Source organism: Haliotis cracherodii, unplaced genomic scaffold (genome assembly GCF_022045235.1).
Source record: "Haliotis cracherodii isolate W230 unplaced genomic scaffold, xgHalCrac1.p SCAF_47, whole genome shotgun sequence".
NCBI classification, from domain to species: Eukaryota; Metazoa; Mollusca; class Gastropoda; order Lepetellida; family Haliotidae; genus Haliotis; species Haliotis cracherodii.
Window position 1 is genome coordinate 411,872 of NW_027266305.1, and position 12,177 is coordinate 424,048.

Consider the following 12,177-nt stretch of genomic DNA (forward strand, 5'->3'; position numbering starts at 1 on the left):
TCCCTGGTGTTACATGTCAATAGTTTATAACACTCCCTGTTGTTACATGTCAATAGCTTATAACACTCCCTGGAGTTACATGTCAATAGTTTATAACACTCCCTGGAGTTACATGTCAATAGCTTATAACACTCCCTGGTGTTACATGTCAATAAAGTATAACGCTCCCTGGTGTCACATGTCAATAGCTTATAACACTCCCTGGTGTCACTATTCAATAGCTTATAACACTCCCTGGTGTCACTAGTCAATAGCTTATAACACTCCCTGGTGTCACTAGTCAATAGTTTATAACACTCCCTGGTGTCACTAGTCAATAGCTGATAACACTCCCTGGTGTCACTAGTCAATAGTTTATAACACTCCCTGGTGTTACATGTCAATAGCTTATAACACTCCCTGGTGTCACTAGTCAATAGTTTATAACACTCCCTGGTGTCACTAGTCAATAGTTTATAACACTCCCTGGTGTTACATGTCAATAAAGTATAACACTCCCTGGTGTCACATGTCAATAGCTTATAACACTCCCTGGTGTTACATGTCAATAGTTTATAATACTCCCTGGTGTTACATGTCAATAGCTTATAACACTCCCTGGTGTCACTAGTCAATAGCTTATAACACTCCCTGGTGTCACTAGTCAATAGCTTATAACACTCCCTGGTGTCACTAGTCAATAGTTTATAACACTCCCTGGTGTCACTAGTCAATAGCTGATAACACTCCCTGGTGTCACTAGTCAATAGTTTATAACACTCCCTGGTGTCACTAGTCAATAGCTTATAACACTCCCTGGTGTCACTAGTCAATAGTTTATAACACTCCCTGGTGTCACTAGTCAATAGTTTATAACACTCCCTGGTGTTACATGTCAATAAAGTATAACACTCCCTGGTGTCACATGTCAATAGCTTATAACACTCCCTGGTGTTACATGTCAATAGTTTATAACACTCCCTGGTGTTACATGTCAATAGCTTATAACACTCCCTGGTGTCACTAGTCAATAGCTTATAACACTCCCTGGTGTCACTAGTCAATAGCTTATAACACTCCCTGGTGTCACTAGTCAATAGTTTATAACACTCCCTGGTGTCACTAGTCAATAGTTTATAACACTCCCTGGTGTTACATGTCAATAAAGTATAACACTCCCTGGTGTCACATGTCAATAGCTTATAACACTCCCTGGTGTTACATGTCAATAGTTTATAACACTCCCTGGTGTTACATGTCAATAGTTTATAACACTCCCTGGTGTCACTAGTCATTAGCTTATAACACTCCCTGGTGTCACTAGTCAATAGCTTATAACACTCCCTGGTGTCACTAGTCAATAGTTTATAACACTCCCTGGTGTCACTAGTCAATAGCTTATAACACTCCCTGGTGTCACTAGTCAATAGTTTATAACACTCCCTGGTGTCACTAGTCAATAGCTTATAACACTCCCTGGTGTCACTAGTCAATAGTTTATAACACTCCATGGTGTCACTAGTCAATAGTTTATAACACTCCCTGGTGTCACTAGTCAATAGCTTATAACACTCCCTGGTGTCACATATGAAGGACACTACATGTATGTTTGTATGACCTAATCGTTTGGGAACATCATCGACTATTCTTGACACAACACTTCTTGTTTTGACAACACATTTTCAGGATATCCAGCATGTGCTGCGACACATTTTTGTTGTAAAATCGAAGGGAAATTGATAAAGACAGGAAGAGATGTGTTCAGAAGCTTTGCGATGAAATCAGAAGGCTGAACAGTGTTATCAATATATGACGCCCGCCCCGATAAATCTATTGCGATTCAGAGGATAGTTACATGTGTTTGTTACACTTTATCAAGCCAGACATACAGTAAACTACGGTTATAACGAACACGCTTATAACGAACTAAAATTAGTAGTCCCTTTTAGTTCGTTATAACCGTAGTTTACTGTAGTTCCATACTCATGTTGAGGTACCAAGTGGGTCTACATGGACATCTGAAAAAAAAATGACAATATTTCTGACGAGTTCTAAAATAAAAGACGCGAAACCCCTTTCCATAATCACAGGTGAGGTGAAATGGGGTCGCGTCCAAGATTATTGCACTTATATAGCGACGTGCATGCACGTGTGTGTGTGGCTGCTTGCTCTAGTTCCGGACTGATGCTGATTTATATAGTGCTGTCCCACTGAGATACCATGCCACAGTTTAACATGAATACCCCACTCAGACACAGTATACTGACTCTAACGTCGGAAATACAAAACAGTTCATTATTATGCTAATACAAGGCCCTATTGTGAGCTAGTCAGGACAATAAGTAAACAATCTTGAACTTGAGTAATATATGTTGTTTGTTTGTTTGTGTGTTGTTTAACTCCGCACTCGTCAATATTCAGTGATTCCTGTAATACCAATTTTGTAACAATACCCAATAGCTGTTTACATATTATTTGAAGATCCGGGGTAGAATAGGTCTTCAGCAACCCATGCTTGCCGTAACAGGCGACTATGCTTGTCGTAAGAGGTGACTAACGGGATAGGGTGGTCAGGCTCGCTGACTTGGTTGATGCATGTCATCGTATCCCAATTGCGTGGATCGATGCTCATGATGTCAATCACTGGATTGTCTGGTCCAGACTCGATTATTTACAGACCGACGTCATATAGCTGGACTATTGCCGAATGCGGCATTAAACAACAAACAGACAAACAAAACAAAAATCACAGACTATGTGCAAGGTATAGTTAATACCATCAATAGTTTAGCAGAAAAAAATGAAAAGCGATATTAATGCATTATTGGTACAGCGCTCTCTAACCGTCACGGGTCAGTAAACATCTGTGTCTCCCAGCTGGGACCGGGCCAATAGTTGGATGTGCTAACCGGTAACATAATATGATAATAATAGTTCTATTGTGCATATTTCCACACCAATCGTGCTATTATTACCCTGGTCTCTGGATCAGTGTGCACTCAAGAATCCTTCTCGGCTCCCTAGGGAGTATACAACCCAAGCTGCCTATTGGGCGCTAGAAGGTTAACAACCACATTGCCATCACATCCTACCGGGTACCCACTCACTGCTGGGTGAACAGTGGCACATTTCGAACAAAGTCACTTGCCCAAGAAGACGTCACATGTGGTACATGTGCTTCAGCGTGGGGCAGGACGGAAGCCCTAGAAACTCTCAGGAGCCAACTGATCCCCATTGTAGCCCTGTGTAGAGCTGAATCATCGTCTTCTGCAAATGACTGCAAGGTTCACAAGTTCATAAAATCACAAGTTTTTCACTTTGTGTAAATAAACACAATGCTACAGATGATACGCATTCGTTGCATTTATTGCCACATGGTTACATAAATGAAAGAAACGTTTAGATCTGATAAATCAGTGATTATCTCCCTTGGCGTGTTCCGGTTAGATTGCCAAATAAAACGCAATAGCATAGTAATAATATTTATTAACAAACACGCAGAATAAAACACATTAGTAGTAGAGGCCCAACTGAATAACATACATTAAACGAAACAATGATCAAGTCTATAAGACATGCGCATCTATGTACAGCTATAAAACCTATTCCGAATCAATTATATACTACTCAAAAGAAGTTAGAGAACAGCAGTGTCGGGTGTTGTCTAACTTCTTTTGAGCAGTATTTTATACAGCATCACTTGTAATGACACATCAATACTTCCTTGTTATTGTCAGATTACAGCATCAGTACCTGGCACGTATATCTACAAAGATAACTGTATATAATAACTGTGTGTACCAGTTCAGTGAAACTCAAATAGATCCGGTTGTAAAAATCCATGTATTTAATTACTTTAATACTGCTTTAAGCAAGAGAATACCAAAATATTCAGAAGGGCATTATCATGAAGACTTGTCCAGGGTTCACATGCTTCCCTTTGAGCGCTATTCACATTAACGTCCATATACAGTATAAATAACGTCTACATCTGCTTGTGAACAATATGTGTACACCACACCCATATACAGACTTTATTTACGATACGTAAACCTGGCAGATTTGTTCTACAGCCTTTACATACTTTGTAAAACTATAAATGGCCACGGTGTCACAGAATGGACATAAAACGTTATTGATTTTCTCAACCAACACGTTTCTGGGTAATGAATGCACACGACGTGGGCAGATGTTAACTGTAAACCAACCAAAATAAAGCTCGGGCATTTTTGGACGTTCATTTCACCGCAAACTTGGCATACCCTATCACTGTCACAATTGGACTTACGGTAATGTAGCATCGTCTCAAACATAAAGATAATTAAACGCATACAGTACGTTTGTAACGAACACGCTTATAACGAACTGACGGATGTAACAAATTTAGTTTTTGGTCCCGGACATTTGCTGTATATATGATGTGCATATGCGTATTACGAACTACGGTTATAACGAACTAAAATTAGTGATCCATTTGGGTTCGTTATAACCGTAGTTTACTGTTTAAGCAACAGTGCAAGGGCTGAGGTTTACATCCAAATTAACGTGTGTTGAATCTAAATAAGTAGGCAGGTAATAATTGACATATATTCCCGAGTCAGGGCGTGTCCAGTGTTACTCCTGTTTTCTGCAGCACGCCCACGTGAAGGTGATGATGCACATGATGGCGATGATCCACACTGGGACCAGGAAGCCAATCGCTGACCGGTACAGGAAGGTACTCGGACATCCCGCCGTCATCAGCCAGTAGGTACCTGCAAGGACAAGCAATGTCCGAATTACCTGTTATATGCAGAATGAGGGTGGAGGGAGGGGGGTGGGGGGTGTAATAAGGTCCTACTCTAAATATGTTTGTTTGTTTGTTGTTTAACGCCGCACTCAGCAATATTCCACCTGTAAGTTGACGGTCTGTAAATAATCGAGTGATGTCATGAGCATTGATCCACGCAGTTGGGATCGATGACATTCATCAACCAAGTCAGCGAGCCTGACCACCCGGTCCTGTTAGCCGCCTCTTAAAGCAAGCATGGGTTGCTGAAGACCAGGGCCCACTTGCACAAAGGGATCTTAATTAGCGCTACGACTATTGTAAGCCTATGTTAAAGCATGGGAGTTACGATCATCTTAGCGATAAGATCGCTTTGTGCAAGTGGGCCCTGTTCTACCCCGGATCTTCATGGCGTGAGTAGATAGAGTCTCACGCTGCAAGCATGGTGACATATAAGTTTCTAACTAAAGATGAGTGGCTGCACTGATACCCAGTTAAGTCGATTTCGTGGATAGGTGTGGGTCGTTTTAACTCGACATGTTTGAAAGCTCTGGTGGTATTTCATGAAATTAACTTGACCAAATAGAAGCGAATATAAATAGCATATGGAGTTGGGTTACGAAATGTTTTCGAACACACGCACACATGCAAGCACACACACGCGCACAGACACACGCACACATGCAAGCACACACGCGCGCACAGACACATGCACGCACACATTAGTTCATTGCCATAAATTCTACAAATCCAGTTTCCAAACCCTCTCCAAATATCTCATCAAATCAGACATTTGGTTCACGCCGAACTTCGAGATATCACAACATTCGATACAAATTCAACGCTGCATATACAGTCAACTTCGGACATAACGACTTCGCTTAAAACGAATCTCAACCATGAATAATCACCATTGGTGTTCGAGTAAAGAAAAAGAAACACCACAAACGTCCTTCTTAGTTTACTGTAAACGGAGTTCAGAAACATGATTCGAATTATGCATGCCTTCGAGATTCAGGAGTTCGACATAAGGAGATATATCATTACCTGCGCAGAACCAACCGAAGGAGAGGACGGCGACAGTGACGACATAGGTGAGGAAGTTGAGCCGCTTGATGCCAACGCCCAGTCGGTACTTGACGAGGAACAGTATGGGCATCGTGATGGACACGGATCCCTGGACGATCATATAGATGGCGAGGTACGGCTGGGTCGGGCACTCGTTGAAGAATATCACAGCTGGGACGAGGGGAACAGACATAGAGATATTATATTTTCGTCACACCGCTGTACATCATAAAACACGTGCATAAAATAGGAGTCAAGGAAATATAAACGAGTACAGCCCCACTCACATGTGTTGTGTTATGAGAATGTGTACATGTAGAGTGTATATACGTTATGAGAGAGTTGGTGAGTGAGTATGGTTTTCGCCGCTTTTATTTTCCAGCAATATCACGGCTCCACACATTGTACCCTTGTGATTATCGACCCCGAGACTTCGGCGTGCCGAGCGAACGCTTTAACTACTTGGCTACCCCACCGCCCAGTTATGGGAGACGATACAATTCTAAATGATATATATATAGATAACAAACTCTTACTACGTTGCAATATTAACATACAATATATTTGACAGTTTAGCTTTTATAACGTAAATAATGCAGATCTTAAATCATCGTGCACTGGACATAGAAATAAAACTTGTTCTTTATCTTCAAAATGAACATTACAGTTAAAACACACTCTTTAACATTTAAGTTAAAAACTTGACATATCTGCCAGTTTCGATTCCACGTGTGAGATTCTAAGACTGGCAAAGGCAGGACGTTAACTCCGGGGCATACAGAGCTTGACTTGGATATCACAGCAAAGAAATCTTTAAAAATCTTGTATATACCGAGTTTGCTAGTATTAGTATTAACATTATTTTTTCTATAAAAGAATATCGCAGCTCGGAAGAGAGGGAGCTGGATTTAACGTGTGGCCAATCAAGTTTTAAGTATATGTACATATTAGTTAGATATTTTTGATACTTCATTTCAGCTTTTAACTTTACAGACAGTACACTACACACCCTCAGAGTTATACAAGTACTCAATACAATAAGCCTAGCCCTGCACCTGGTTACCGTGTGCGAAATACGTTTAAAGTCGGAAAGCGCACGTAAAATCCCCCAAACTCTCTCTCCAACTCACCCCGCACAATCGCCACCTCAGTGGGCCAGGTCAGGCTCTGACCCTTACGCTTGCACTCTGCACAAGTTTCTTTTGTCTTTCTGCTTTAGTTTCTCTGGTCAGCTTGCTATGTATTGTGCATTTAGTTTTAAAGGTTTCCGTCCAGCATATCTAGTGGGCTTTTTTGGTTGGTTGGTTTGTTGTTTAATGCCGCACTCAGCAATATTCCGGCTATATGACGGCGGTCTGTAAATATTCGAGTCTGGACCAGACAATCCAGTGGATGACATTATGAGCATCTATCCACGCAATTGGGATACGATGACATGCATCAACCAAATCAGCGAGCCTGACCACCCGATCAAGTTAGTCGCCTCTTACGACAAGTATAGTCGCCTTTTACGGCAAGCATTGGTTGCTGAAGACCTGTTCTACCCCGGATCTTCACGGGTCCAGTGCATGATGAGACAAGTTGTGACCTACCGACAACTATCATCCCAGTGAACAGCATGATGCCCAAGGTGCTGATGACGTTGAGGAACACTGGAAAGAAACATTTTGTATCAGGAGCATAACTATTTATCGATTTTTGTCGAAATCATCACGTTTGGTTGTAGTCTAGTGCAACGGTGATTCCTGTGTTGGTGCTGGCAGATAGGATCAGGCCCCGAATACCTGTTTCTCGAAACAAACTTAAGTTTTTACTCAAATCTCAAACTGAGTTTGCAAAAAAAACCTCAGCTGAGTTTTTAACTCAACTGCATTTCTCGAATCAAACTCAGCTAGAGTTCAGCTGAGTTTTCTCAAATTTGAGAAAAAACTCAGACTTAAGCCCGTTTTTGAACTTAAGTTTGTTTCGAGAAATCAGGGCCAGGTCAATTTGGGATCGGAAACCGCGATACGGATCCCTTGAGCCAAGAGGCGCCCCAAGCTCCGACTGTCATACATTTAGTATTGAAGAGCACTATCTCTGTCATGAGTTATACTGAGGATGTTTGTTTCTCATCTATACATTACGTGCAAGGACAGGCATATTTGGATGTGATACCTGTATATGCCTCAGATGATAGCGACATGTTAGTATGTCTTAGAAAACGGACAGTTTCATCCTAAAGTTTTAGCAACATATTAAATCATTTATCAAACAAGAATCTGTCCCCATTTTTACGAAGATACACATCTGACTCATATCTTAGCGAGTGTGAAAAATCAAAATTAGAATTGCTGGACAATAAGGAGAAATAATACATTGACTGATGCCTCTCACCATCCTTTGCCTCGGACTGCGTCACCTCACCCTCTGTAACAACAAGAAACAGTCACACACACTGCATACCCATAGATGTCTTGTGCTTCAGTCTAAGGCCAGACCATTTCAATAACTTGTCCTACAGATCTTAGCCAATTGCCCTCGAAACATATATAGTCAACTACGATTATAACGAACACGCTTACAACGAACTGACGGATGTAACGAACTATTACTTGGTCTGGTCCCTTTGCTGTATATAAATTTATGTTCTACATATGCTTATAACGAACTAATTATAACGAATTAAAATTAGTAGTCCCCTTGAGTTCGTTATAACCGTAGTTTACTGTATCTGTGATTGGAAACAATGATAGTTTCTAGAACTTTTCATCTCAGAATTCATATTTGCAGGTTTGTTCTCTTCTACACATTCATGTAAAGAATTCGCATGAAGAGAAATTATGTGAGCGTTTTATGAGCACCTGACCATTGTATTGTATCAGGCTCCCAACAAACACGCAAACATCCAAATTGTGCGCCGTGCATTAATATGCAAGTGCTAACTGTGAATCACGACATCAAAGTCGAGGAGATGTCTTCATGAGTTATGTATTGAAAGATGCAATATCTAATGTCAGAATAAATTATATTTATTGATTCTTGATATTAAACATAGTTACTTTTTTTCCGCTAGCATGTAGGCGATATTTTTTTATTCGAGTCAGGCTAACGGCGAGGATGTCTGAATAATTACGTCATAATGGAACTGATAACGTTGTTACCTACGTTGTTAATTCTCATCCCTATGGAGGGCATGGTGATGTCACTGTCCAACACTTGCAGGTGACTCTATCTCTCTCAGTCATATGAACATTATTAACAACAGTTACAACTTTACCAGGCCAAATTGGATTCTTTTCATACTTCATCCATCCATTCAAGATAGAGATATTTCATTGGATCCAACAAGATCTGATTCGTTGATGTCTTTTTTTGAGAGAGGAGAAAAGGAAACATTGATATCCAATACTACCAAATGTGAATGCTATTTATATCCTACAGTAGTCAAATGGACGGTCATATAATCACAGGGGCGGGAGGGTAGCCTCGTGGTTAAAGCGTTTGCTCGACACGCCGAAGGGTTCGATTCCTGACATTGGTACATTGTGTGACGCCAATTTCTGGTGTCCCCCGCAGTGATATTGTTGGAATATTGCAAAAAGCGGCATAAAACCATACTCACTCATGTAATCACAGGTTATTTCTAGATCCACATATAACATTCTCGTTACTCTGTGAATGGCGAAATTCGGATAGAACCTTCGTTTTCATGAAATCCAGGTTTTAAGATAATGTATGTCATATCATGATTTCCATTGTTCGACATTAGTTTTGGCGTTTTATTACATTTATTATCAAACATATATTATGGTCGAAAAGAATTTAGACAAAAGTCAGACACCTTGAATCGTTCACGTAGGCCATTGACACAAATATTAACAAGTACACACACAGGAGGACAAGAAATGAATGCGAATGACAAAGGTGATTTTTGGCATTAATGAGATACACTATAATGATAGCATTACACCGTGACGCCATTAAGGCACACGCAATAAATGCACGTGCACATTATGTGCAGAGAGACCTGGATGTATACGGTATGAAGATGTACTGTTCAACGTTTGATTGGGACACTCTGAGTGCAGTGTTGGAGACTGAATGTCAATGATGACAGAGGGATGTCACACAAATAGTATACAGTCTCGACAAGGAGCTTCAGCGTGTGACGCTACATTTCAACTTAATAAACCCCCCGTACACATTCAATAAGCTGATGTCCCCTTTGTGGTAACACTATCAAATACCACAGTGTCCCAGTCAGATGTTGAGTAGTATTCAGCTGTGTCGTGTACTTACCATTCGGGAGGGGAACAGGTATTCAGCAACCCATGCTTGCCGTAAAAGGCGACTATGCATGTCGTAAGAGGCGACTGACGGGATCGGGTGGTCAGGCACGCTGACTTGGTTGATGCATGTCATCGTATCCCTATTGCGTGGATCAATGCTCATGATGTCATTCACTGGATTGTCTGGTCCAGACTAGTTTATTTACAGACCGTCGTCATATGGCTGTAATATTGCTGAGTGCGGCGTTACACAACAAACAAACAAACAAACAAACAAACAAACTTACCATCCATAGGCTCATACCCTGACACCGATTTAGCCATTTTCTGGAAACATGATACAGTTAATTCAACAAAATATTATAAATTTAAACAAATACATTATTGTGCAATTTCTTAGAAAATACTTCCTGACATTGAAATTATTATTTTCGTGAAATATTACACGTCTAAGTGAGTGGCGAGACCAACCAATGAAAACAGAATATTTGAGTGTCTTCCTTCATTCTGGATTCCGGACTGACGCTCAGTTGACGCGCTCTAATCCGGATTAACATCATTTGTCTGACTTCCATGTCCATTTAGCTGTTCCCCCATCAATAGGCTACGCGGATTTGATTTGGACATTGCCCAAATATGGTCAAACTAATGTCATTTGGAAAGAAGTGTTATCAAAGTTTTCAATTTTGGGTGTATCAAACGTGCATATATGTACCTGGCCGACATACAACCTAGAGTTCACTGATATTAACAGCTAACTCCTTGGTCGGGATGCCATGTTGAATGAAGCCAGATGCAATTTACCAAATGGCGAGTAAAACTAAGATCAAATGCTTTACACAATGATATATAGACACATATATTACCTATCTTGTTGACTCACCAAATCCTTGATCTGTGAATGTTATAATCCCCAATTAGTAATGATTAGTTAGACCAGCGTCTCTCAACACGGGGTAGTTACATCCTTAGATGCCTTAATCCATGACGTAGGCGTCTCTCCAACATGAAGCCATTATATTGAATTTTGATCAATGTTACCAGTGTATCTCGAGGCGACTTGACATTACAGTGCCATACAATTGAAACTCATAAACACAAAAGACCATGGACAAATACCAAGCTGTTGCCGGATATTGGGAGTTCATTGTATCAACATGTCAGATACATTTAAAAACCTCATTGCGTCTTCCCGACCACGAAGTATTATACACACTGTTGTCAAACTGGAGCTTGAATTTAGTGTTTTATTCAAATCATTTCAACTTTAAACAAAGGGATTTTTACAGAAATGTTATCAGTTCTTATTTCAATATGTGTGCATGCGTGCGTGCGATTACGAAACGAGTGTTTTGTATTTTTATTTTTATTTTGACTCCTTACGTAAACTTTGTAAACATGTACGATGCAGAAATGTTACCACGTCTCTAGCCTCCACACTTTATATCACATGTTAGTGAGAGAATAGTGTTCAACGGCGCAGGCAGAAATATTGAAATTATATCAGGGCTCCTGTAAATAATGGAGTCTGGACCAAAGAAACCAGTGACTGAGAGCATGAGCAACGAGTCAAGCATTGGGTTCTGATGACGTGCACCATCAACCAAGTGCTGTTGAACTACCAACCCATAACGATTTACTGGGGACTTATTCTCCTCTTAATCCCAAACTGAATATAATACAGTATGAGTCATAACTATTGAGAATTGAAAAATCTTTAAAATTGTAAATATGCCCCCCCCAAAAAAAACCCCAAACCCAACAACAACAAACAAAAAACAAAAAACAACAACCAAAAACCAAAAAAACCCAACATATTTTAAGTGAGCAAACCTTCTTTAATCACATCACAGTAACATCAATATTTTATCAAACCACCATTTGCTTCCAAACACAGTTTTATACGTTTGGACATGCTTCCTTTGAGAGAGGTTAGAGTCTCGTGGGTGAGAGAGTCCCAATATCGCACCACCTCCCGCTTCATGTCATCAACGATTTGTCAATCCCTTTTGGTTCACCGACTCCTTCATGAGTCCCCACACATTTTCTATAGGATTTAAGTCCGGGCTGTAACTAGGCCAGTCCAAAACG

At 40.4% G+C, this 12,177-nt stretch overlaps 1 protein-coding gene across 2 annotated transcripts; it reads right to left on the minus strand.

Annotated features, from left to right (window-relative positions):
* Positions 1 to 3,354: 3,354 nt before the first annotated feature.
* On the minus strand, positions 3,355 to 11,075 carry LOC139441875 (uncharacterized). 2 transcript variants are annotated; one of them, XM_071222622.1, is made up of 6 exons: positions 10,970 to 11,075; positions 10,374 to 10,413; positions 8,192 to 8,224; positions 7,408 to 7,467; positions 5,795 to 5,986; positions 3,355 to 4,733 (listed from the first exon to the last, which is right to left on the minus strand). In XM_071222622.1, the coding sequence occupies exons 2-6, from the start codon at positions 10,408 to 10,410 to the stop codon at positions 4,594 to 4,596; spliced, it is 462 nt and encodes a 153-aa protein (XP_071078723.1). In that variant the 5' UTR covers positions 10,411 to 10,413; positions 10,970 to 11,075; the 3' UTR covers positions 3,355 to 4,593. The 2 variants fall into 2 exon arrangements, with proteins under 2 accessions (XP_071078723.1, XP_071078724.1); XM_071222623.1 differs by having other exon boundaries at positions 10,953 to 11,075.
* Between the last annotated feature and the right edge of the window lie 1,102 nt (positions 11,076 to 12,177).

Excerpts from the sequence above, each read along its gene's own strand:
- LOC139441875 (XM_071222622.1), bottom strand. The coding sequence starts at position 10,410 with ATGGCTAAATCGGTGTCAGGGTATGAGCCTATGGATG. Across the intron at positions 7,468-8,191 it reads GCAGTCCGAGGCAAAGGATG|TGTTCCTCAACGTCATCAGC; the intron begins GTGAGAGGCATC and ends GTTTCTTTCCAG. Across the intron at positions 4,734-5,794 it reads CTTCGGTTGGTTCTGCGCAG|GTACCTACTGGCTGATGACG; the intron begins GTAATGATATAT and ends TTGTCCTTGCAG.